General features: G+C 48.5%; 1 protein-coding gene across 1 annotated transcript; it reads left to right on the top strand.

Annotated features, from left to right (window-relative positions):
- The first annotated feature begins 7576 nt into the window (after positions 1 to 7576).
- On the top strand, positions 7577 to 10087 carry RHOB (ras homolog family member B). Its single transcript, XM_025454559.3, has one exon. The coding sequence runs from the start codon at positions 8013 to 8015 to the stop codon at positions 8601 to 8603; it is 591 nt and encodes a 196-aa protein (XP_025310344.1). The 5' UTR covers positions 7577 to 8012; the 3' UTR covers positions 8604 to 10087.
- The last annotated feature ends 16130 nt before the right edge of the window (positions 10088 to 26217 follow it).

Consider the following 26217-nt stretch of genomic DNA (forward strand, 5'->3'; position numbering starts at 1 on the left):
GAGTATGTTTGCAGAACAAATGATTGAATGACAGAAGTGGATGTCATCATATCTGCTAGGTTCAAGCCCTGCCTCTACCTCATTGAGACACTGGAAGTTCAACAGCTGTGAGATGCCACATATGCTAAGTCCCTGAGCTCCTTAAAGCCTGGCAGCCAGGTCCATACCCTAGGTCCTGGCATGTGGGAGGCAGCTAACACATAGTAGTGGACTGAATGAAATTCATTCACTTTGTAGGCATATCACTGAGATTTCCAAACTATAAATGTATCTACTCCTTTCTTTAGCATACCAAGCTGTGACCAAGATGAGTAGCAATCACACAACTCCACATTTCAAAGATGGAGCAGTTTCAACAGAGCTGTCAAAGAGAGAGATTTCCCACTCGCTTCTTTCTGATGGGAGGCCCTCAAGAAGAAATGATTTCTTTTATTGAGCCATGTTCCACCCACTGCATGGCTGGAGTGGAAGCAGAGGCCCAGGGAGGGCTGGATGAAGCATATCCATCACTGCCTCCTCACGATTGTGTTGTCTGCTCCCCACATTCCGGTTCTGAGCAGGGGCTCCTAATACAGGCTCTGTCTCATGCTATAAATAGCCACAGGCACATCTTCACTGGAACCACATTGGAGTGTGGAAATCCATTGTGAATTCAACTCCTCCCTATTGCAAAATTCTGACATCATAAGATAACAAGAAGTGAATCATCTCTGTATGAATACTTTTATTAGATCATTTGCTTTCAAGACTGGAAACAAGGAAGAGAAAAAAAACCTTGGTGTTTTAGCTCTCTGGTTTGTTATAAGGGGGTAACACCTCCTCCCCCCTCAACTGAATGCTACCCCCTTCTCGGCTGTGAGAATAACTTATTCTTATGTCGGACCACATTTCCCTAGATTGCATACTTTGGAATATTTCATCTTTTGGACTTCTGTTTAAGCAATTCAGAGAAATAAGTTCTTGGATAACAAAATTAAATACAAAACTTTTTTTTTTTTTTTTTTTGCTTTATAAAGTTTTTTTCACTTTACGAAAGGATTGATGATATTCTTTTCTGTGGGTAAGCCCCCTTTGAGTCATTAATAATGAAATCTATCTAGTCAGGGTTCATAAATGGGTTCTGCTGGCCAAATCTAGCCTGCACTACTTGTCTTTTTCGGGCAATGCAATAGTTTGCTTTTCAATTCTGGACTTTGATAACTTACTTTGTTTTTTTCAAAGATTTTGTTTATTTATTCATGAGAGTCAGAGAGAGGCAGAGACATAGGCAGAGGGAGAAGGAGGCTCCCTATTGATAGCCCAATATGGGACCGATCCCACAACTCCAGAATCATGTCCTGAGCCCAAGGCAGACGCTCAACCACTGAGCCACCCAGGTGCCCTGGACTTTGATAACTTAGATACAGCCTGGTCTCCAGTTCCTCCCAGTTTCCACCACTCCCCAGTGTCTTACACAGTTATACGACCTGCAGGACCCTTGTGGACACCTGAGTTTCTAGCCTTGGAGTTCAATGCCTCATGGGGAGATTGAGTCCCAGAAGAGAGGGTGAGCCCAAGGCTGGGTAGCTAGAAAGTAGAAGGTCTGGAAGGCAGGTCTCCAGCCTCCCAGTGTGAGGCTCCCCTCCCTTCAGCTTACTGCATCCCCACACTACTTTCCCAGAGCTTTTGCTGAAGTAACAAATGTACATGCAATCTCAGCATATGCCACAGAACTGGCAAGCATTTGCTGGGGCGGTTTCTGTAATGACCTTGGTAGATAATGGGAGGTTCTTGTGACCTTTCTCTTTCCTTTCTGCCCTCCTGTCCTCAGGGCAAGGCAGGCCTCACAGGGCTGCTGTCATAGGCAAGTCTTATGTGTAGAAGGAGGAATATTTTTCTCCTTCTGTCCGTTGCTGCTTCTCCCTTCTCATCAAATGGCTCTGATGGGAAGCTTTGTGCACATAATAGCTACACAGTCAGTGCTTTAGATGGTGCCAATGGGCATCTCTTTATTCTGGAAAAACCTTACTTGTTTGTCAAGGCCATGCTCAAATGTGACCTCCTGTGTGAAGTCCGAAGTCCTCTCCACCCTTTATTTACATATTAGTGATATTTTAACCCACAGTGGGGGTTCTGTGCGTGTGTGTGTGTGTGTGTGTGTGTGTGTGTGTGTGTGTCTTTACAGGATGGTCCAAATGCTTTACTCATCTTTTGTGCCCTCACTTCCCCTCCCCCATTCCCTCCTCTATCCGTGTTTGCTGCATTACACTGAGAGGACTGAGGTTTGATGTGAGAGTTCCAGAGAACAACCAACAGCCCCTACTGTACTACCAAAATTGGAAAAGGACTAGATTTTTATTCTCTTTTTTGGAAAGGAAAATATGTCACCATAGAGAAACGCCAAACAGCCTCTACCGTTCAAGACAACACTTCCCGGTGTTGGGGTTGGGATGAGAGTTGAACATTCTAGGGAAGGGTAGCTGCTTTGGGGGCAGGGCGCAGATGAAAGGCATGGGGGGGGCTGGTGCCTGGCCTGCAGAGCCTTGAGGGAAGGGCGGGTAGGGAGGCTCCAGATGGTCCCAACCACAGTGTGCAGCTAAGTGTCTGGGCTCTCTGAAATGAAATCCAGCAGTGAGTTTGGCACAAATAAAAGGACATCATACCCACAGGAAAATTAACAGGCTTCAGGGGGCTCATACAAAAGTGACTCCCAGAGATGATGCATGAAGGAGTAGCCACAGAGCTCCATGGACTTGTAGACATTTTAGAGCAGTGTCATCCAATAGATGTGTAATGTGAAACATGTGTGTGATTTAAAATTTTCTAGTTGTTACATTAAAAATCATAAAGAAGTAAGTTAGTTTGAATTATATATCCAAGCATATCAACATATTAAATCTAATACACTTACAAATCATATTCACTATATCTAAAATATTATCATTTCAATATGTAATTAATATAAAAATTATTAATGGACTATTTTACATGTTTTTTTTACATGTTTACATCTTAATTTGGGTGCTAAATTTTCATTGAAAATACCCAATCTGTATTTAGACTTCATAAAATTTCCAGTAGGAAAATGTAGATTCACATACCTAAGTTGTTTCAAACATTTGTAAAAGTTTCTCAATAACTGAATTAAATATCAGTTTGTTTGTTTTTTTTTTAGTTTTCTGTGGCCTATGCCAGTATTCATTCAAATCTTTCTTTTTCCATCATTATGGAGATGTAATTGACATCAAACATTGGGTAAGTTCTAAGTGTACACATATTAAGTGTTGATATGATACACTTGCATATTACAAAATGATTATCACCATAGCCACAGTGTTAGCTAACCCCTCCACGAAATGTCACATAATTACCATCTCTTTTTTTGTGGTGAGAACATTTATGATCTACTCTCCTTAGCAACTTTCAAGTGTTAATACAGTATTATTAACTACAATCACCATGCTGCCCATCAGATCCCTACGACTAATTCATCTTGTAACTGGAAGTTTGTACTCTTTGATCAACATCTCCCCCATTTCCTCCACCCTGCATATCAGTCTTTCAATTTCAATTTCCATTAATTAAAATCAGATAACATTAAAAACTTAGCTCTTTGGTGGCATGAGCAGCATTTCAAGTGCTCAACAGCCACATAGAGCTAACAGCTCCTGGACTGTGACACAGCCCAATTTTAGAGTGATTAGGAGCTGTCCCACTGCCCACCTTCTACTCCCCTTGAGTTGGCCCTGGGCTGGACCGACAGGTGTGTCTGATCCAAGTTCACTGCACACATTCTGTAGTTTAACAGTTTAGCTACAGCTAAACTCCTAGGAGCCCAGCCTTCCCTTAGGCCTGGGTCACATTGAACCACAAGCCCAGGGTAGGAGAGAGATATTTTACCTGCTGTGGCTCATAGCTGGAGACCTCAGAAAGTAGCTGGAAGACTCAGCTATGTAATTCATGGCTGAATGGAACCAGATGGACCAGATGGGACCATCTTGGTTTTCCTACATTGCAATTGCATGGGTAGTCTTAGAAGAGCCTTTTCCTTTTCAAAACTCATTGCACTGAGATGGAAGGTTGACAATAGTCCTAGAGACTTTAAGCTACTCCTTAAAGTGGGAAAAAATTTAAAAATCAAATGCTGTCAGGATTGTCTATGGCATTGCTGCTTCCTAGTAAATGCATATTGGTAAAGAAATCATTATTACTTCTAATAATAACAGAATATCCAATAATTGCTTTCTGAACTGGGGAAAAATGATTTTTGAAGTTAAAGTTGTTTTACATTTCTGTATATTGTATTTAGGGCAAATGAAGTCCATCGTTACGTAAATTAGTGAGATTCCACAGCTTTTAATCTCTTTCCTCAAATCTCTTTTAGAAGTTACTATTTAGGGGTGCCTGGGTGGCTCACTCGTTAGGGATTGGACTCTTGATCTCAGCTCAGGTCTTGATCTCAGGGTCATGAGTTCAAGCTCCAGTTTGGGCTCCACTGTGTGGAGCCTACATGGAAAAAAAAAAAGAAGTTACTATTTAGGAAGGAACTAATTTCTTAAGTGTATATGAAAATAGTTGTAGGTGTGTATAAATAGATATGATTATATACATATATAAAAATATATATGTGAAGAATTTCTAAAGAATCTGTAAAACTCTAGAGTTTGACATCCTGTGAAAAAAATCTTAAAATAAAAATAATCATAAACTGCATGCTTTTTAACTAGATAAAATTTTTTATAATCATAGATGCATTATCTATATACATATACTATATATATTTTTTTTCTTTTTTTTTTGAAGCGGGGAAGGGGGGGGGGAACCTATTAAGATTGCCACAAGGTGGCACTAAAATCTAATGAACATTCCAGTCTCTGATCTTGTCTGAGAGCAGTTGAGGGGTGATTTGCAGGATCTGTAGGAAACACTGGACAAAAACAAAACAAAACAAAACCCCAAATAAATTGAACTGAAGATTGGAGATAGATTAACATCTCCCTTTTGTCTGGGAGGTAATTTCTCTCTCTCACTGGTGCAGGTATCTGTCATACAGTGAGTCTGTATGTTAATAAAGGTAATTTTTAACAATTCTTCTCATGGACCAATCCTTGCCCTGGCCTTTCAGTAGGCGTGTCCTGTGCGGGGAGGGGGGAGGCAGGGAGGAGCCTGCCTGGCACATCACCTAGTTTGGAAAAGTTTATCCTCTGAGTGGTGCAGTCTTCGGAGTAGTCCGTTGCCAAAGAGCCTGTCAACGTATCCCGGACATAAAAATGAACACCATGAAGAGAACTTGCTGCAGAACACGGATTTTTCTATTTGTTTACTTTGGCATATTTACCAACTGAGTATTTTTAGAAATTATTGCCATACTCAAGTTCAGGCTTGGAACACTCATATATTATGTCTGAGAATCAGGAAATGAGTGAATCGAATCCCTCTTCCTGATTCTTTGTATTTTGGTTTTTCAAAAAAGACATGGTACAAAGTTTTGTTTGATAGTTTAATATTTGAAGCTTAAGGACACCACCAAGATTCCCAAGCTATATTAAGATAAAGGAAAGCCGTGTTAACAATACACCTATAAAAGGTTTTGACTAAAAGAAGAAAAATTTAGATAAGATTTTTTTAATAGGCTAAAAAAAAAAAAAAGTTTCCGGACAGGAACCCTAAACCAATGATCAAAAACCCCTTCTTTTCTTCCATGGAAACCCATTGTCGAAAAATCATTTACTTGCTGATAATTTAGTTCCTTAGATCTGAAAAAGGAAAACAGTGGAGCTTATATCTAGTGTGAGGGAAGCCCTTTTGGGCATTTCAATTTGTTCCCCACAGGACAGGCTCTAGGGATTAGGGCACTACTGTCTTACTTAATTTGATATATCTTTGGTGTTCACGTAGAGACCCAGAACTCAACATGTAAATCATACGGGAAAACACACCACAGCTTAGTTACAGCTGGCTCCATGGGCTTGGTTGGATGGTTATTAACAGAGAGCCTGGAACCTGAGGTAGGAGATGCCAGAAAGTTCTGAGTTCCTGAGCATTTAAGTGGAATTCTTCTCTACAGTCATTTACTGGATTCTTTCATAGGCGCAGCCATGTAGGTCTTCAGGATGCTGAGGTTAAGACAAAATCTTGGCTCTCTACCAGCTTCCAGTCTTAAGAGACAGAGGCAGAAATACGAAGCCTTAATTTCAACATGATGTGTGGGGTTCTCCTTTGCTAAAAAACCAATAAAACATCCCACTGTGTCTTGATGGACATGGCCCAATCTGTGCAGTTGGCATTTTAGCCCTCCATGATTGGCCTCAACCTGAATTTCAATTCTCTCTCTCTTTCCATCAAGTGCAGTCACATCAACCTAGTCTCTGTTTTTAGAGTTTGTCTTATTGTTTCCCACAGTTCTGTTTTTTTTTCAAGCTCTTCCTTCTTGGCACCAAGCCCTCTCCCTGTCCCCCTGCCTCCTTCTTCTGTCCTGTGAAATCCTTTGCCTTAGGTCCTTCTATACTAGACTCTGGGCTAGATGAGTCAAGCCCAGAAGAAGAACTAGCAGAAGAACTAGCACCCCACCGGACACTGATTTGCTGTGTCCTCGCCTGCAAGTTCCCTGTCTGCCCCTCTCTCCCCGGCCTCTGGCCTCATCCTCTTCTTGCCCAGTGGGCTGGGAGGCCGTTGATTTTATTGTGCTATTTACTTCAGCACAGTTCTCAGCCTGACTACCAGGATCCGAATTCATCATGCAAACCAGGGCCGAAGCTGCCTTTCTCTGCCTGGTAACTTCCTCCAAGTGGACATCAAGTCCTGCAAGCAGCCCCAACCTCCCTTTTTCATGGTCCCCCCCTTCCCAGATGTTCACCTGGAGATGGGGGGGTGGGAGGTGGAGGAGGAAGGGGGACTGATAGGACTTGGGAAGAGCTGGAGGCCGGGCCCAGGCCCACTCTGGCCTCCGGGGTCCAAACCTGGAAGGGTACCGCGGCAGTGGGGGTGGGGGGGGCGGGGAGGAGTGGGGGGAGTGGGGGGAGGAGTTGGGAGAGGTGGCCTAGACGAGGGAAGGGGCCGCTTCTGAAAGCAGAGAACAAAACCTTCCTTGGAAACAAGCGTGTAGTGTGTATGCGTGTGTGTGTGTGTTTATTTAAAAACAAACCCGCTTAAAGGGGCCGCTCCCTCCCCCACGGGTCCGGCCGCCGCTGGGAGTTTGCACGGAAGCGGGACAATTCCGCGTGGGAGGGAGTCGCCAACGCCCCCCAGAGTGCTGCCTGTCTCGGAACCGCTCGCCCAGGCCCCGCGGGCTCCAGCACCCCGCCCCCCAGCCCGGGGCCCCGGCCGCGCGCGCAGAAAACGCGGCAAAAAGGGGCGAACGCGGCCGCTGCGGCCACAGCCCCGCAGCGCCCGCCCAGGCGCAGACTCCCCAGTCGCCGCCTCTCCCAGCCCCGCGGCCTGGGCCGTCAATCAAGCTCGGAGGCCCCGCCCCTGGGCTGCAGCGGGCGGCCAATCAGAGCCGAGCTCCGCAGCGATGAGCTCAGCCGGCTCGCTTCCCATTGGCCGGCTATATTAAGAAAGTGGCCGAACTCTTTAAATAGCGGGCGCTAGGGCCGCAGCCCGCATCTGCCACCGCAGTCCGGCCGTAGGCGAGGCTCTCGGGTGCCGCTGCCGGGGCCCGGGCCGAGACCCAGAGGAGGCCGGGGAGGGACTCGGCCGGCTCCGCCGCTCCGCCGCTCCGCCGCCGTTGGCGCACAAAGGCGCGGACCCCGGGCCCGGGGCGGGGAGAGCGGCCACCGCCCGGCGCGGCGCGGCGCGGCGCGGCTCGGAGACGCACGGCGCGCCCTATGCCCCCGCGCCCCCGCCGCGGCAGCCCGAGCGCAGCGAGAGGTCGCGCCGCCGCGGGGCCCGGGTGCAGCCGCCGACGCCCGCCCGCAGCGCGCAGCCCGAGGTGAGCGGCGAGCGGCGAGCGGCGAGCGGCGAGCGGCGAGCGGCGAGCGGGACGGCGGCGCGGCGTCCGCGGGCCCCCTCCTGCTGCCCGGCCCGGCCCGCTCATGGCGGCCATCCGCAAGAAGCTGGTGGTGGTGGGCGACGGCGCGTGCGGCAAGACGTGCCTGCTGATCGTGTTCAGTAAGGACGAGTTCCCCGAGGTGTACGTGCCCACCGTCTTCGAGAACTATGTGGCCGACATCGAGGTGGACGGCAAGCAGGTGGAGCTGGCGCTCTGGGACACGGCGGGCCAGGAGGACTACGACCGCCTGCGGCCACTCTCCTACCCGGACACCGACGTGATCCTCATGTGCTTCTCCGTGGACAGCCCCGACTCGCTGGAGAACATCCCCGAGAAGTGGGTGCCCGAGGTGAAGCACTTCTGCCCCAACGTGCCCATCATCCTGGTGGCCAACAAGAAAGACCTGCGCAGCGACGAGCACGTCCGCACGGAGCTGGCGCGCATGAAGCAGGAACCGGTGCGCACGGATGACGGCCGCGCCATGGCCGTGCGCATCCAAGCCTACGACTACCTCGAGTGCTCGGCCAAGACCAAGGAGGGCGTGCGCGAGGTCTTCGAGACGGCCACGCGCGCCGCGCTGCAGAAGCGCTACGGCTCCCAGAACGGCTGCATCAACTGCTGCAAGGTGCTATGAGGGCCGCGCCCGCCCCGCCTGCCCCTGCCCCCGCCGGCGCGGCGCCCCCTCCCGGGCCCGCCCCCGCCGCCCCCCCCCGCCGCCCGCCCTCCAGCCTCGAGCCCGAAGACGGGGAGACCCGCGCCCTCCCCGAGGCCCCCAGCGGACCGCCCGACGGCGGCTCGGGCCCCGGCCGCGGGCGCCCCCTCTCCAGCGTCTCTGCGCGCCCGGCTGTGCTGCACCGGCCCGGGCGCCTGCTGAGTGCCGAGGGCCCCTGAGCGCCCTTTCCCGAAGAGCCAAGCCGCTTCGGAGCGTGCGGCCGTGTGTGTGTGCGATTTCCCCGCCCCACGTCCCCCCGCCCCCGCCTCTGGTCCCCGGAGGAGAGCTTGGCGCCGGGGTGCGGCCGCGCCCCAGCAGATGCTCGCCCAGAAGCGGCGAGCGGCCGCTGTCCCTTGTGTGTAACATAGACCGCGGGAACTGCGGGGGGGCGGGGGGCTGGGGAGGACGGGGTGTTCTATAAATATAGATATAATTTTATTTTCGAAGGTAGGATGGTGTTATTTAATGGTGGCGGTGGGTGGAGTGACAGGGCGCTAGAACAGCTCCGGCCCACCCTGGGGCGGGCGCCCATCCAAGCGTGAACAGGACTTGGCCAGCTTTCCAACCCCTGGGAAAACCTTTGCGACTGCCGTGGGGCTGCGAGGACACAGCTTCCAGACTCCGGTCTCCTGCGGGCCAGCCCCGGGCGCACCCCTCACCAGCCCTGGGCCGGAGGAGGGAGAGAGTGCTTTGGGTCTTTCTTTTGCCATAAGCGAACTTTGTGCCTGTCATACAAGTGGAAATCGTTCAGTCCAAGAAACTGATGTTATTTGATTTATTTAAAAGCTAAAACTTGTTCGGGTTTTTTTTTTTTTTTTTGGAAAGAATTCTTTGCACAATTGTTTTATTGTTTGACACTTAATGCACTTGTCATTTGCATAAGAAAGTAGCATTCTGACCACCCCTGTACGCTGTAACCTCATCTACTTCTGGTGTTTTGTTTGTTTTGTTTTTTTTTAAAGATGATGACTTTTAAAAAAACAAAGAGAAAAAAGAAACCACTAATTTTTGTTTTCTAGAAAAAGTGGCAACACTGTTTTGCGATTTTATTTGTGCAGGTATGCGCACTATTTTGATAAAGGGCAGTAACAAGTATTGGGACCTATTTAACTCCCCCTTCCTTTTTTTTTTTTTTTTTTTCTTCACAAGGCAGTCTCAAAAGCTATGTGAAATTTTCTCTGCATCTCTGTACAGAGAATGAACCTGCCCCTAGCCTCTCCTTTCTTACCCTCCCTTCCCCACCCAGTGGTACTTCTACTAAATTGTTGTCTTGTTTTTTTATTTTTTAAATAAACTGACAAATGACAAAGTGGTGAGCTTATGATGTTTACATAAAAGTTCTATAAGCTGTGTATACAGTTTTTTATGTAAAATATTAAAAGACTATGATGATGACATTTATAAAATGGCTCCTGTGATTTAATAGTGTGTAAGAATTTATCCTCTTGAATTTGGGGCAAGGGGTGACTATTGCCAGACAAGATACTCTCTGGCTACCACTCCCATTTCCCTGATAGCATTTGTGGTAAATGAGGCCAAAATCCCTTTGGGGGATGAGTGAGGGTTGGGTGGCCAGGGGAGACTAGTTACTCCCGTCCCCATCCCAGGGGTAGGTGACTGACTGGGGCGCCCAGCCACCCAGTGCCCAAGCCTTTGACTTAATGTGCACTGTCTGTATGTCTTTAAAACACCGCGTCTAAATCTGTGGGGCCTTTGCCTCCTACTTCTTGAAACTTGAAAATTTTTAAAATTTTGCACTTTAAATTTAATTCACATTTTTTTCTTAATCACAGGTGTGGGGCCTGTCTAGGAGGCTGGTTATGGGGTTCCCTTCACATCCTCAAAGGGAGGGTTCCACAGCACCTCATACAAGATTATAGGTGGTTGCTTTTGGGACTGGAGCTCTGGGGTGGAAGTTGGGGGAGAGCCGCAATCGTGACCGGATTCTTCAATCGTTGAACTTTGATCCGCGTGTATGTCTATACAGAACCTAGAATGCTGTACTCTAAGTTCAGAGAATGGCCATATCATGGACGGAACACTGGATGTTTGGGGTGGCTGTTATTTAAGGTTAGGGCAGCCACATTTAGAGATTTGATCAAGATGAGCTCCAATTTCAGACACCTAGCCAGCTGCAGGGGGTCTCAGAACCAGTGGGGCAGGGCAGTTATATTTGGAGGCCACATGAGAATCCTGCTCTGGGTGTGATGGCTCAAACCTGCCAACTCTCAGCAGCTGCCAGGGAAAGTGGCTCCCCTCCCCACCTACCTAAGAGGTGTGGTTTTGTTTTTGAAATCAGCACTTTCTGGCTTTCTTGCACTTAGCTGCTACTTCTCCCTATTTCCCTCTCCACTCAGGGCAGAGACCCAGAAGTTTCTTTTTGAAGTCATTTTCTCCTTCCTCCTCCTCCTCCTCCTCCTCCTCCTCCTCCTCCTCCTCCTCCTTCTTCTTCTTTTTTCTTCTTTTCTTCTTTCTTTTTTTAATTCATGAGAGACACAGAGAAAAGCAGAGACACAGGCTCTCTGCAGGGAGCCTGATGTGGGTGGGGCTTGATCCCAGGACCCTGGGATCATGCCCTGAGCCGAAGGCAGGTGCTCATCACTGAGCCACCCAAGCGTCCCTGAAGTCATTTGCTTTAAAGCTTGGGGCTTCTATTCCCTGTTTCTCCCCAGACTCCCAAGGGCTTTTGTTGTGTGAGGCAAACCTGGTTGCCGGTGGCCTTTCACCCACTTAAACCTGGCCAGAACAGGGCCTCCTGCGCAGCCAGGCCCATCAGCCAACAGACAGGAATTGTCTGGGCTTCTCCCAAGTGCAGAGTGGGAGATGGTCCCCAGGCTGGCTTCTTCCCTGGGCTACGGCTTGCCCCCTTCCTTGGCCCCTTAGCCCCACTCAACCTCCATCCCCAGAGCCTTCTTTTCCTTCTTCATTTTAAAGACAGAACTTCCCACTGAAAAACAAAATGTTGATTTGCGGGTTTTACAGCTAGCAAATCCTCTGTACCAGGGAGTGCAGGACTCTGTGAAGAGCTCAGGCTTGGGCTCAATGCCCAGGACTCAGCTTTGTATCCAGCCAAGAGCCTGGAGACCCAGCCCTCTGAAAGGGCCTTTTCTGGGTTTTCTGGCTGCTCAAATCTGCCTGGTACCTATAATCTGGTTTTTTTATTTTTTGAATATTTTGGGGAGACAACCACCCAGATGACGCATGGCGGCCTGAGTTATGCTTGTTTTAAAATGCATGGGATTTAATAATCCTGCCGGAACACACTCTTCTTGCTGCATTAGGATCCAACTGGAAAATATAAAGACGAATTGCTGTAGGCTGGAAAATCAATTAGGAAAAAGAGGTAAAACATCTGGTGTTACTCTTAGGATATGAAAATTCATTTTGCACATTTAAAATAAATGTGCTGAGTTCATCTAATTGCCTGTTGAGCTGTTTCATAGAGAATAGTAGGGTGTTTCATTGATCCTGGGCATTTCATAGCAAGGGGCACTGGTGCAGGTTTTCGTTTAATCTTAATTCTAAATAAATCTGGATTGTATTTCTAAATTTTTTTTTCACACGTGAGTACTTCTTTAATAGTGTACTTAGAATAGCAGTTTTCAAACTTCAGCATGCACCAGAATGACGTGGAGGAGGGCTGGTGAAAACCCAGATGGCTAGGCCTAGCCCCCAGAGTTTCTGATCCAGTAGGTCTAAGGTGGGGTCAAAAAATTTGAATTTCTAGCAAGGTCCTAAGTGATGCTGACACTGCTGGTCTGGGGGCCACACTTTGAGAACTACTGGCATGACATAAGGGAGAGTCCTTGTCCACCCGCAGAGGAGGGAAGTCATCTAGTAGGAAAGTAGCTGGAATTCCTCAGATTTGGGGTGCTCTCCCTGCAGTCCAGACTTCCTTACCCCAGAGAGTGCAGCACTTTCCCAGTGATTTCTTTCTAGGACAAACCGAACACACACACACACACACACACACACACCCCTTATCTTCTTTACATTCTTGTGCAAAGGGGCTTTCACACCCTCCTAGAGATTTATTTCTGCCACTCCTGAATTCAAAATGCAACTGCTCTCTATAATTCATTCAACGTTGGCACCTACTTCGTCAGTGTTGCCGAGATGAGAGCACAAAGGCAAATAGGGTAAGGCCCTGGGCCTGGTGGGCTTGGCAGTTCCAGGGAATGCATTTGCTAGTACCTTGAACACAGCCTGCTCAAATGGCATTAGGCCCAGGATCCAACAGAAGCCTGGGAAGTTAGGGAGGACTTCATGGAGGAGGGAGCATTGGATCTGAGTCTTAAAGCAGGACCCAGTAATGTGTACCAGGTAGGAGATGCAGCTTCTTTGTATTACTAAGGGGCCTAACCTCTGGGGGATAAAGCTCTTTTGGGTGAGAACTACCTTTTACTTTTAGGCCCTCTGGCGTATATTTCTTCAGCGAAGAAAAATGATGTGACCCAGCCAAGTCACACAGAGCCACTCCCCTGCCCTCGCTGTCCACACACAGGCCAGGAGAGAAGTTTGGTGATGATCGTTTCATTGTTTTCTCTGTGCCTTCCAGGGATGTGGGGCTGAAACAAGGGCGAGCTTTGTGGTAACTGCTCCCGGGAAACATGCAGCCTGGGCTCCAGCCACAAAGGGACCTTGTATTCCAGCCTGTAGGGGGACAGTTCCTCCCTACTTTCCTTGGTCCGTTTTCGGAGGGAGCACCTGGGCACTCAGGCTGCCCGTCCCCCCGCCCCCAACTCTCAGAATCCCCTTTCCTGGCCTGAGAGGTAAGCAAGCATCTGGAGCACCCAGTTCATTTCCTTCCTGCCTATTCTTTACTTATAACTATTTCCTGTTGAGGGGATCCCTGGGTGGCTCAGCGGTTTAGTGCCTGCCTTTGGCCTGGGTACGATCCTGGAGTCCCCGGATCGAGTCCTGGGTCAGGCTTCCGGCGTGGAGCCTGCTTCTCCCTCTGCCTGTGTCTCTGCCTCTCTCACTCTCTCTCTCTCTCGTAAATAAATAAATCTTTAAAAAAAATAAATATTTCCTGTTGACGAAAAGTCTCTCTCTGTGCTTAGCATTATGCCAGGAGCTTAGGACTCAGTAGACAAATAGGCAGGCATCCTCCATCCCCTTCTAGAGCTTTCTGTCTAGCAAGAGGTCTGAACAAGCAATAATAATGATGATGGTGAGAGCTAATATTTCTTAGCTCTGCATCAGGTCCTATTCCAAGCCCTTAATTTGTATCGGTTTATGTAATCTCAGTATTAGTTATCTGTTGTTGCATCACGGATCATCTCAAAACTTAGTGGCTCAGAACATTTACTACTCACGGTTTTTATGAGTCAGGAATCCTGACACGGCTTACTTAGCTGGGTGCTCTGGCTCAGGGTTCCTCCTAAAACTGTAACCAAGGTATTGGCTGGGGCTAGATTTATCTCAAGACTCCCCTGGGGAAGCATCTGCTCTCCAGCACACTCACTTGGTTGCTGGCAGGATTCAGTTTCTCACTGACTGAGGCCACACTCGGCTCCTTGTCATGTAGGCCTCTCCGTAGGGCAATCACAACATGGAGGTTCGCTCTATCAGAGCAAGTGAGAGAGAAGAGCCAGAGGAAGGGAGAGTAGGGGCAAGACAGGCATCCAAATCTTCTATAATCTAATCTTGGAAGTGACATCCCATTACTTTTGCTGTATTCTATTTATTAGAAGCAAGTAACTGGGTCTAAAGCACACTCGGTGGGAAGACATCACCCAAGGGCATGCACACAAGAAGGTGGGATCCTTGGGAGCCATTTTAGAAGCAGTATACCACAATCTCTATGACCGTGCTCAGGTAGGTACTGTTTTCCTCACTTCCTGGTGGGATAACTGAGCCATAAGAGGTTAGACAACTTGCTCATGGTCATAGAACTCATACATATTTGAATCCAGGCTGTCTGGGTCCAGGACGACAACCTCACATATATGGTGGAATAACGATTCGAGAAAAATCGCCCTGACTGCCGTGTGGAGGATGGATTAGAGCAGGGAAAGCCGGAGGCAAGTAGGTCAATGAGGAAGACTTTTTCCTGTTTCAGATAGAGATGAGAAGGCCTGAACCAAGGCACCAACAGGAGGAGAGGGTAGATCGGAAAAGCATCCAGGAGGTAGAAGGTATGGGAATAGGAGTGGGAGGTGCTATGCTGACCACCAGCGTTCTGGCTTGGGTGCCATTGAGGATGCTGATGCTATTAGTTAAGGCAAAAATAAACAGAGAATGGGCAGATTTGGAGGCAGGGCACCAGATGGCTGTGTTGAGTATGGTCTTATATGCACAGAGTATGGGGTACCTTTGGATGAACACTATCCTTCTCATTCTCACCTTCCTTCTCAGACCACAATCCATGTACTTTCTGTACAGTTAGACTAGTGTGTGCTGTTCAGGCCATGAGGAAAGGCTGCCATCGACATGGATGAGAAAAGTCTCCCCCGAAGGGAAGAGACATTCATCAGATCAAACTTCTGTGGAAGGAAGATAGGTTTTAGAAAGTGGAATTTAGGTCATGAGGAAAGGGAGCTCCTTTGTCTCCCTGAGGAGTTGCTTTAGGTAATTTTAAGGTCTTGCTGTGTGACGATGGGATGTGGGGAGAGAAGGAGGCTTCTGCTCTAAGCGGGTGGCCAAGATAGACAGAGATCCTATGGGCCATCCAGGTCAGTAGGCTTCAGGAGAAATTTTAGCCAACAGCCAACTGCAACTTAAAACTGGTAGATTATAAAGTTCCCTCTGTTCTTTTATCTTTTTTTTTTTTTTTGAAGACTTTACTTATTTATTCATGACAGAGAGAGAGAGAAAGGGAGAGAGAGGCAGAGACATAGGCAGAGGGAGAAGCAGGCTCCATGCAAGGAGCCCGATGTGGGACTCCATCCCAGATCCTGGGATCACGCCCTGAGCCAAAGGCAAACGCTCAACCACTGAGCCACCCAGGCGTCCCTGTTCTTTTATTGTTTTAAAAAGATTTTATTTACTTATTTATTTGAGAGGGAGAGAGAGTGTGCGTGAGTGGGGGGAGGGGCAGAGAGAAAGGGAGAAAGTATCTCAAGAAGATTCGACTCTGAGTGATGAGCCTGACATGGGGCTTGATTTCATGACCCTGAGATCATGGCCTGAGCTAAAACCAAGAGTTAGGCGCTCAACCACTAGTGCCTCAAATTCCCTTCTATTCTTTTAGAACCTTCAACAAAGTCTGGCCAAATGTTCTAGCCTGGCTTTAGCTCTGCTGTGAAGAACGTCATTCATGTCTGGGCAGGTGGAAAAGAGAGGCAGCACATCTGGGGGCTCCCATCATGGTGCTTTCATCTGGAATCAGAACAGGTCTCCTCAGGATAAAAGAATTCTGGGATAAGATTTGTGGTCGTGATGGTCAACTGTCCTTCTCTACATGGAGAGTGGTTTCCTCATGGCCAGCCACAAGTCAGGATGCCTAGGTGGCACTGTCTGGCACATAGTTGAATGGGTTTATGGGTCAGCTGAGCAAAGAGAGAGCCACCAGAGCACAAGTGGCAGCAGAAGTCTTGGAGAAGGGATAAGATGCCCTGGGAAGAGTATGTAGAGGAAGATTCTGTAAACGAGATCAGAATCTCCATAGTGAGACTAGAGCCCATGTCTGCTGTGTCCCTGCTGTGTCCCTAACACCCAGTATGATGTTTAGCACATACTGGTACCCCAATAAGCAGCGGAAGGAAGGAAGGAAGGAAGGAAGGAAGGAAGGAAGGAAATGACAGAAATTTAGGGATTACTAACTTTTTTTTTTAAGATTGATTGATTGATTGATTGATTGATTTTAGAGGCAGGGCAGAGAATCTCAAGCAGGCTTCCCTTTGAGCACAGAGCCCAGAGTGGAGCTCCATCCCATGGCCATGAGATCATGATTTGAGCCGAAATCAAGAGTTGAATGCTTAACTGACTGAACCACCTCAGTGTGTGCTAGTCAGGCCTTGCTCCCTAGGGAGCACCAACTTTTAAGAGAGCCAAGGAAGTGACAGAGATTGGAAACAGCTGCTGTGGGGATCTAGGGGAAGGATTGTTAAAGAGTGGCTGGGGTGCATGGAGGTTCCAGCGGTCCTCAGGTGCCAGGAAAAGAAGGAAGCAGGGAAATTGCTGTTTTGACATGAATTCATGTGACGCAGCAGTGATGAGTGACCTACTATTTTTTCACAGGGGCTGAGTCCAGGGAGGTTAAGAAAGTGCTCCCATAAGGCAGGGCTTTGGGTGCTGACAATACCAACTGAGAGAAGGCCTTCTCTGGATCCCACAGGGTGCTTGGCCCAACAAGCTCTTGGGGAAGTACTCCCAGGGATCCTGGGATGAGCTGGCAGTAGCTGGAGCACATTTCCAAGGCTGTGGGCCACCCTCTCCAGGACCGCCTGGGTGGCTGGATGTGCTCAACCACAGTCACTGTAGGCTGAGCTTGGAGCGTTGGAGGAAGCTGGGTCATTTTGGACTCTGGGTTGGGAGCTTGGCACGACTGGCCCAGGTTTTTCAATTTAGAAATCGTGACCTGAAAGTACCATTCTAAAGGTTATAGAACCAAACCTTGGGCTTCTAGAACTCTCTGACTTCTGTCCCCTGGTCGTCATTTAGAGCTATTTTCCTTCTCTCTTGAATGCTGAAAAGGGAAGAAACAAATGTTACCAGAAGCAAGTTTCTCATCACTTTGTTAATGATTGATGTCATTTCATTCCAGAACTTGTTTGACCTTTGGATAAACAATTGGAACCTTCTGGAGGCACCTAAAAGGAATGCAGGAATGCATTTGCTATTTAATGGTAGAAAGATTATAAATGAGACTCTGACAGAATAAAAAGTATTATTTATATGAGTGCTAACAAAAAGTCACTTGTAAAATACACATTCTTCAGCAATGGCCAAATAAGGGAAAGGGTAATATCTGGTCACATAACCGAGCTGACTCTGTCCACGGTAGGGTCCATCTAACCATCCATCCCCCGTCTCTAGGCTGAGCCATCTTGTGGCTACAAACTTCCTCTGAGGAAGTCTAGAATTGTAGGCCACATGGAGAGCCAGACTCCAAGCACAAGATAACACCAACATAAATTAGCCAGCCTGGTTTCTCGGAAGGTGCGTTTCGCTGTGCCAAGGGAGAATTGTTCAAAGTTTTTACTTCATGGGTAATGGTAGGAAGCACAGACTGTATAGTTGGTGGCCTGCCAAGTTGGAAAGAACAAATCAAGATGAACTGCAAGGAAGGCAGAAACAACTCAAAGGGAAAAGGGTTGCTAATCAGACTTAGAAAGCCCTGAGTTTTCTAGCAGGCTAGTGTGGTCCAGCCTCCTCCCAGGACGCGGTGGCCAACTAGCAAGGAGCCTCCCAGTGAGCCAGGAAAAGTCAGAAGGCTCAGCACCGTCATAAGCGGAATGCAGAGGAGGCCTCAGAAGTAGCCTCAGTGAGGGCCATGGACCCTCCTGGGCATGTGTCACCTTCTCGTCCTCAGCTGGGTGTTGGAGGAGCTTGGGGCTCATGGAGCTGGCCGAGAACCTCAACAAAGAGGGGACGGGGTGGGGGGAAGTGGTTCAAGGTGTGTCAGAGCACCTGCCCCGCTCTATTGCTCATCTCCCCACCACCCCAGCAGCAGGACAAGGAGTGTGTTTAGTGGGAAAATCAAGGATTGCAGGCAGAAACTCCAGCTCTGTCTATACCATCTGTGCATTTTTGGGCCAATTACTTTTATTCTCTCCCACCTCAGGTTTTCTATTTGTAGGATGGAAATAATTTTGAAGATTAAATAAGATCAACCCAAGTACTCGGCACAGAGCCCAGCTCATCCTAAGTCCTCAATAAATCTTGGTTACGTTCCCTCTTGTGGGTTCATCTTAGCACTGTAAGCGCCAAGCAGAATTGGAATAAATGTTGCTGCATAAATGGATGTATAATAATAACTCTTTTGTTTGTCAGGGACTCTTTCAACTGTAAGCTCCTCGAGGTATCACATTGTACCCATTTTTGCAACCCCAGCACCTGGTGTAGGATCTGGTACATAGTAGATGCTTGGAGAGGTTACTAAATAATAGCTTGAGCTCAGAGGGTCGTTGATAAACTGGGGATTCTCAGGATTGCACAGGATGGATTGGCACTCACGAAGGAAGTACCCACCACGTGGGGCCCAGGGGACTGGGAACTGAGATCCCTGAGTGCTGAGGAGGTCTGGGAAGCAGCAGGCTTTCTTCCTAGGAGCACAGTGTTCATGAGTCCTCAGCAGGGGCTGGATTGGCACTATATCAGTCTGTTGACCCATTGACACAGAATGGGGAGCAGAGGGGTCCAGGGCACAGAGCTAGGGAGAGCCTGCCCAGCCTCGCCTTGTCGACATGGATGGAAAGAGATGGAAAGAGAATTGGTAACTTCTACAGGTGAAGCAAATGCCGGGAAAAATGCTGACAACTCCTATGTGATCAAGAAATGTATGCTGGAAAGGTCCAGCCATTAGCACCGTGAGTACAAGACCAGGACAGGGCTGCTGTGTTTGTAACCTGAGAAAGTGAGTCCTTGCCTTTTATGAGCTCAGCAAAACCAACAGACCCCACCATGGGAAGGGAAAACAAAGAAATGAGCCTCGATCATCTGACCACAGTGCCTCTGAGAGCAAGAGCCCAGAGCTCTGTTTCTGCAGGAATGTACCAAATGCACCGCAAGTGAGCTGGTAATCGCTTTAAGTCTGGGCAAACTGGTTCTCCTGGCAAGAGGTGGGAGCCGAGCTTAATTAGACTGCAGGATTTGACCGGGGGAGAGGCCTTTGTTTGGGGTTGGCTCCAGTTTTTGTTTTTGTTTTTGTTTTATTTTGTTTTTACTTCCTTGTTAAATAAGAACAAAAATTGCATTGTCTAGGTGGAAGCACAGGGCAGGGGTGTGGTATGGAAATTCTCATTGAGAGGTAAACTCTCCACATTTCAGATTTTTCAGAAAGCTGACCCCAAACTTGAGTTTCTGATGATGCTTGACTTTGATGGGACCTGGGGCAGGATCCTGGGGAGGGTTGGCTGCTGAATGGAGACTTGGCCGGCTTGCTTTGGCAGGTTTTCTCCAAGGGACTTGGAAATAGATTTCTGTATTGACTCGGTTGTGCCAAATACAAAGTTCTGAAGAGTCCAGGCCACACTCGGAGGTCTGTGGCCTGGTGGCTTCCAGGCTTGGGGAGACTGTGCTGTGGTGGTCCATTGTGGAAGGCGAGGTCAGGTACAGTCACCTGGCTTACCTTATCTGGAAACAGAAAGTCTGATTTCAGAGTTTGGGCTGGAAACAGGCATCTGCGATGGATCCCTGAGGAGGTTGGGGATGTATCCTCTTCAAATCACACAAAGATTTGTCAGGCCCCTCCTTAGTGACTAGGCCATGAGTTAAAATGTCATTTGAGTTCCAAGAGATCTGAATTTTTTTTTAAAGATTTTATTTATTTATTCATGAGACACACACACACACATACACACACACAGAGACAGAGAGAGAGACAGAGACAGAGACCCAGGCAGAGGGAGAAGCAGGCTCCATGAAGGGAGCCCAACATGGGACTCGATCCCGGGACTCCAGGATCACGCCCTGGATCAGCCTTGGGCTGAAGGCGGCGCTAAACAGCTGAGCCACCGGGTCTGCCCAAGAGATCTGAATTTGCCTCTTGGAGGGAGTGGACCAGGTTATCAGGTCCTGGTGGTCCAGGAACTGGAGAGCTAGAGGATCAACTGGGCAGGGCAACCAGGAATGGGGTTCAGGCCCCAAGGGAAAACTTTCTGGGTTCCTTCTCAAAGACAGACAGGTTAAGATCTATGCGTGGGATTTGATCCAGCTCCCAGCTGGGCCCCTGGGCCTGGAAATTAGTCTGGTTCCCCATCCTTGGCAGCCCTGCAACCTGCCCCTGTAAGTGTCTTGTGGAGGGTGCTAGGTTGGATGAGGTGGCAGGTTTGGGGTGAGCACAAGAGGATGGGCTCAGGGCTCAGAGACAAGTGGGTCTGAGAGCTCTTCCTCAAGGAATGGCCAGGGCTTCCTCTTCTGGGGAGACCTCCTGCCTTTTCATACACACAGTGATGTGACTTTAAGAGATAAAGCCCACCTCGATTCAGCTTATCCTCCTAAGCCTGTGCTGCTCAGGAGCCCAGATCTGATGGGAGGAGGAAGGTGTGAAGGCATACCCGTCTTTCAGTTGCTTCCTAAAATGAAGTTCTTATGCCCCCTCCATCTCCCCCTTGTCTCTCACCTTACCCTGGCTTCACCCACCATTCACAGCGAAGCTGGCTGGAAAGCATCAGGACCATGCTTGGGAAATCACCCAAAGGCTGCTGGGTCCATTCCACACATGTGGGTTGTACACCTACTGTGTGTCAGGTCAGTGTGAGCAGGTGTTGGCAGGGGCGAGAGAGCACCCAGCTACACTCCCCATCCCTGGGGAACTCTCTGTGGTAACGCTCCTTTCAACATCTGGGTATTTCACTAAACAGACAAGGAGGCAGGGCTGCCACCATTGGCATCCTCCAGTGTTTGTTTTTTGAGAATAAACGAAGTATTTGAAAGGCAATAGTCTTCCCATTCCTTGTGAGTAGTGGCTGCTTCTCTGGGCCTTTGGGGCCTACCTGGGTGTTGTTCTGCAGGCCTTGGAGAAAATATCACTTCCTATGGGAAGCTTCCTCTTGACCTTTCAAGACTGGATGAGATAGCCCTTCTATGTGTTCTCCAGCACCTTGCCTTATGTTGATCTCAACACTTATCTATCCTATTCCCCAAACCACTGACAGCCTGTGAATTCCTGGGGACTGAGACTATGCCAGCATGCTGGCTGGGATGCAGTGTGCCTCTGGTGAGTGAATAGTTATTGGTCAGGTCTGTGTGGTGCCTCGAGGGCAGAACCAACAGAAGTTCAATGGGCAGATTATGGCTCAAAAGAAGAAGGAATGCTATAGGGGTCAGAGCAGCCTAAAGTGTCATGAGTCAAAAGATCATGAGCTCCCTGTCATTGCACATGTTCATGCCACAGCTGGATGCATCTAATCTAGAATGTTGTGGGCGATTTTATTTTATTTTCAAATTTTATTTATTTATATTTTATATGTATATTTTTATTGGAGTTTGATTTGCCAACATATAGTATAACACCCGCGTTCATCCCGTCAATGCCCACCTCAGTGCCCGTCACCCAGTCACCCCATCCCCCTGCCCACCTCCCCTTCTACTACCCCTTGTTTGTTTTTCCAGAAGTAGGAGTCTCTCATGTTTTGTCACCCTCTCTGATTTTTCGTGGGGGGTTTTAAGTACCAGATGGGTAGAGCTTTCAAGAAGTGAGATCTGCTGAAAGTGGTCCCTGGCGCTAGGGAGGAAGAGGAGGAAGGAAGGGGATCTGGAGTGAGCTGGGGCTGCTCCTTGGAGAGGTCCCTCTGAAGGCACAAGCCTTCAAAGCAGAGCTCAAATGTCATCTGCGTTCCTGGACATCTTCAGTCTCCCTCTTCTGTTCAAGACACATTGTTGCTGCCTTTCTTACCATCCTCATCCCTCTTTGGTGGAGTCTTTAATGATATGGTTCCCATCTAAAATGTGATCTCTTGGAGTCCAAGAACATGTCTTATAATTATTTGTACCCCAGGCATCTAGACCCGGGCCTGGCTCAAGCACCGAATAAACTTTCATCGAGCCATGGACCAAGTGAAGACCTTCCATGTGAGACCAAGAGCTCGCGGAATTAACAATCAGCATAGGTGAAAAAACTCCAAGGAACAATTTTGTATTGACCTGTAAGACTTTCAGAGACAGCTGTTTGATGAAGGAACCACTGGGCAGTTTGCTGGCTGGCAAGCCATCTCTGACGGGTTTAGGAAGAACTGAAGCCATGTGCTTCTTCCCCTGCCTGAATGGAAGCGCCACGAAGGCTCAGCCTTTGATCACTGCTGGGCCCTAGCTCAGGGCTTGGTAAATATCTGCAGAATGGAAGCATTTCAGTTGCTCAAGTTCGTTTTCTTAAAGCAGATAGAAATGGTGTTGATTAACTTGTCCTCAAACTGTGAAGATGAACTTCAGTGGGAAGAATTTGCACAGAATCAGAAGATCCCCAGAGCCAGAGCCAGCTTCATGGGCACGCATCACCACTGCAATCTTGAAATTGCCAATTTTTGAAGAGGGAGCCCATGCTTTTTTTATGCTGGATCCACAAGATATGTAGCTGATTGTGCCCACAGAAGTAGACGTTAATCCACAGCAGGGACCAGTAGAAGTTGGGGGTGGCTCTGGAAACCCACCTGGCAAACTGACCCGCCTTGTGGCCTCTGGGCTGGTCATGGAGGCTCCTGGGCAGCCATTCAGGTGCTGTCTCCCGTTTCCTGCTTGATCTGAATCTGTAGCTGTTTCTCCTGCTTAGTTCCCTTTTTTTTTTTTTTCTCCTCCTTAGTTCAATCTGCCCTGAAGTGACTTCAAGAAGTGGCAGGGCAGCCATAGTCAGTGACCTCACACTTCTTGTTGCTGCCAGCATGCTGTCACTGGCTTGGGAAGGGCTCTCTCCCTACCAGCTAGACATGTGTGTGGCATATTTTATAAATAGTGGCTTCATCAGTATGGTTCTTACATGGAAACCAGCACCCCCCACCCCAACTCTTTCAAAGAATTTAGGGCATTTTGCTCGCTTGGCTGGAGGACGTTAAGTGGTACCCTGAGAGTACCCTTTGCTGATGCCAATGACTTTTTAGTTCTTTAGGGCTGAATTCAAGGAATCTTCTAGCTAAGAATGAGTTTAAGAAAACTGGAGCACCATCTCAGGGTGGGGTGATTTTTCTCTCCCTCAGAGGTTCAAGGACTTTGACCTTGGCCAGCTGGGGCCCTCTTGCTCCTCCTGGAGCCCAAAGCCAGTTCATTTCTCTTAGGGAGACCACCAAGTTTCATGTCTATAAGCTAGTGAGTGTCAAAGTCTCACAGGGAGAGCACTTCTCCATCCCAGGGATCGGAACCCACGCTGTGCCTGGCAGCATGGATCAGTCACTGGTAGAGTGACATTTGATCCTGAGAAAAGCCACCTCCCTCCCCTGGAACACAAGATAGGTAATGGCAGGGCTTTGCAAAAGCCATATCCATACTGCCTAGTTTCTGTTGCTCACTGTTTCTTGCTATTCTGGGATGGAGCCCAGGATGGACCCAGCAGGGCTCATGATCTCCTTGAAAGGTGCTTTCTCCGAGTTTCCAGGCTTACTTCAGGGTGTCCAGTGAGCAGGCCTTAGCGAGTCCTAGGCATTGTTCTCCCTGGAACTCTTCTGGCTCAGGTAGGTCTCACAAACAGGAGAAATGCATATCAGGCTTTTCAAGGTGGCCCAGAGTAGTTCTTGGCCTTTTCTACCACTTCTTGGAAACCAAAAAAATGGGAATTCAAGTGAAAGCATAGAAAAAAGAAGATTGTGAAGGTAGATATTTACAACCACAAAGTTGATATCATTAGAATTACTATTGTTTTCTGTCAAATAGTATTGTTTTTAATTTCCATATACTACTGGATGTGGGAGGGAGACCAGAGGTCATTCGACATAACCCTATCATTTTAAAGATGGAAAACTGGAGTCCGTGGAGGTTGGAGGGCTGTCCAAGGTCATGCAGCTCATTTGGAGCAGAAGTAGGAACCCAGGCTGCTCCCGGCACTGCTCTCTCTCTCTCTAACATAAAGTTCTTAAAATACTTTAGTTCTTAACTAAACATTCACAGTTAAAGATCTGAGAAGTAACTGGAAGGGCATATGTTTCCAGAACATTGGCACTAGCTTCAGTAGGTTTTATGGCTGTTTGTTCTTTCATTCCATGATCTGTTCATCACCAGCTCTTCACTGAGCAACTGCCTTGTGTCAGGCCCTGTGCTCAGGACTAGGAATACCAAATAGGACCAAACATGGTTCGTGTCCTCGGAAGCAACTTGTACTAGGAGTCTGTGTGCAGGCGCCTCTAGCGAGATGCTTCCTCTGTAGTATCCTTTATAAGAGATCACTTTGCCTTAATATCAACACTTCCAGTTAGGAAACCTGCTTTAAGAGATCTGGTTTAGAGACTTTGGAAGTCAGAGATGACAGTCCCAGAGACCTATCAGGTGGAGGTGTCTTTCTCAGCTTTATTTTAAGCCAAAGTAGGAGGTGGATTCCTGGGCCAGAGCATGCTGTCCAATTGGCTGATGGAGGCATCTATGCAAATGACTAGGCATGAACATATATAAAATCGGACACACACACACACACACACACACATACACACACACCCCTTGCAGTATCAGATGAGAAAATGGAGACTCAGAGTAGATTAACCACTTGGCTAACTAGCTAATCAATTCATCCAGAGAGTTAGCGAATTCCTTAAATATTTAGTTTATCCAGGAGCCGAAACATGGGAAGGGGTTTCCTTTAAAATAGCTTCATCTGAAACGTCACTGCTTCTAAGATGACATCGTGGAGGGGCATCAAGGTGGTGTGGTCTCCTATTGTTCCTTCAATAGAATCCCAGGAAGTCACGGATATTATGGGGGATTTGAAGTGACTAGAAGTCAAATCAGACTGTTCCAGATGCCAATTGCTCCCTCTGACAAAGGCTTGAGACAGCCCAGCTGGAGCTGGGGCAGGTGTTGGGGGAGCCACCCCGCCTCCCCACACCTTCTAGCCCAAGATGTCCCTGGGAGCTTGCGGGGTGGTGGGCAGGATCAAGGATGGGTTCAAAGCCTGTGGCTCTACCACAAAATGTTTTTGGTTTAAGCATGGGATTATTGTTCTCCCTTCAAAGCCCAGTGATAAAAGCTGCTCAGGAATGCCCTGCAGGGGCAGGAGGCTTTGATGCTGCAGGAAGGCCAGGACCCTCCCTCCCTCTATAAGTAGCTCGGCCCATCCACAGCCTCGGAACCAAGGGCTTCTGGAGTGGGAGAGACCTCAAGGTGACAGTCCCAACTTCCCATGGATGTTTTTTTTTCTTTTTCCAGAATACTCTGCCCCCGTTTGCCCTCCTCCAGACACAGGACATGTGCTCCTTTACAAAAGCACATTTCCAGCCTCGGACAGGGCAGCCCTCTTTTTTTTTTTTTTTTTTTAATTTTTTTATTTATTTATGATAGTCACAGAGAGAGAGAGAGAGAGAGAGAGAGAGAGAGAGGCAGAGACACAGGCAGAGGGAGAAGCAGGCTCCATGCACCAGGAGCCCGACGTGGGATTCGATCCCGGATCTCCAGGATCGCGCCCTGGGCCAAAGGCAGGCGCCAAACCGCTGCGCCACCCAGGGATCCCAGGGCAGCCCTCTTGTATTCCCTACAAGCCGACCTCCCGGAGCATCTGCTGCCCCGTGGAGGTTTGAGTGTGGTGTCTGAGGTTGGAGGTCCCTGTTGAGTGACTGTGCTCCAGGCCAGTCCTCCGCAGGGCAGCTCTCGGCCCTTCCTTCCAGACCTGGCTGCAAAGCCCTCCCTCCTCTCTGCACGGAGGGGGGGAGGGCGGATTCTATGGCTTCTTCCTCCAGGGTTTAGTTAGCAGCCCAAAAGCTGGGCTGTGTTCCTCTTGGAGTCCGAAATTCCAGCCGGA

This window comes from Canis lupus, chromosome 17, assembly GCF_003254725.2.
Source record: "Canis lupus dingo isolate Sandy chromosome 17, ASM325472v2, whole genome shotgun sequence".
In the NCBI taxonomy this organism is placed as follows: domain Eukaryota; kingdom Metazoa; phylum Chordata; class Mammalia; order Carnivora; family Canidae; genus Canis; species Canis lupus.

Excerpts from the sequence above, each read along its gene's own strand:
- RHOB (XM_025454559.3), top strand. The coding sequence starts at position 8,013 with ATGGCGGCCATCCGCAAGAAGCTGGTGGTGGTGGGCGACGGCGCGTGC.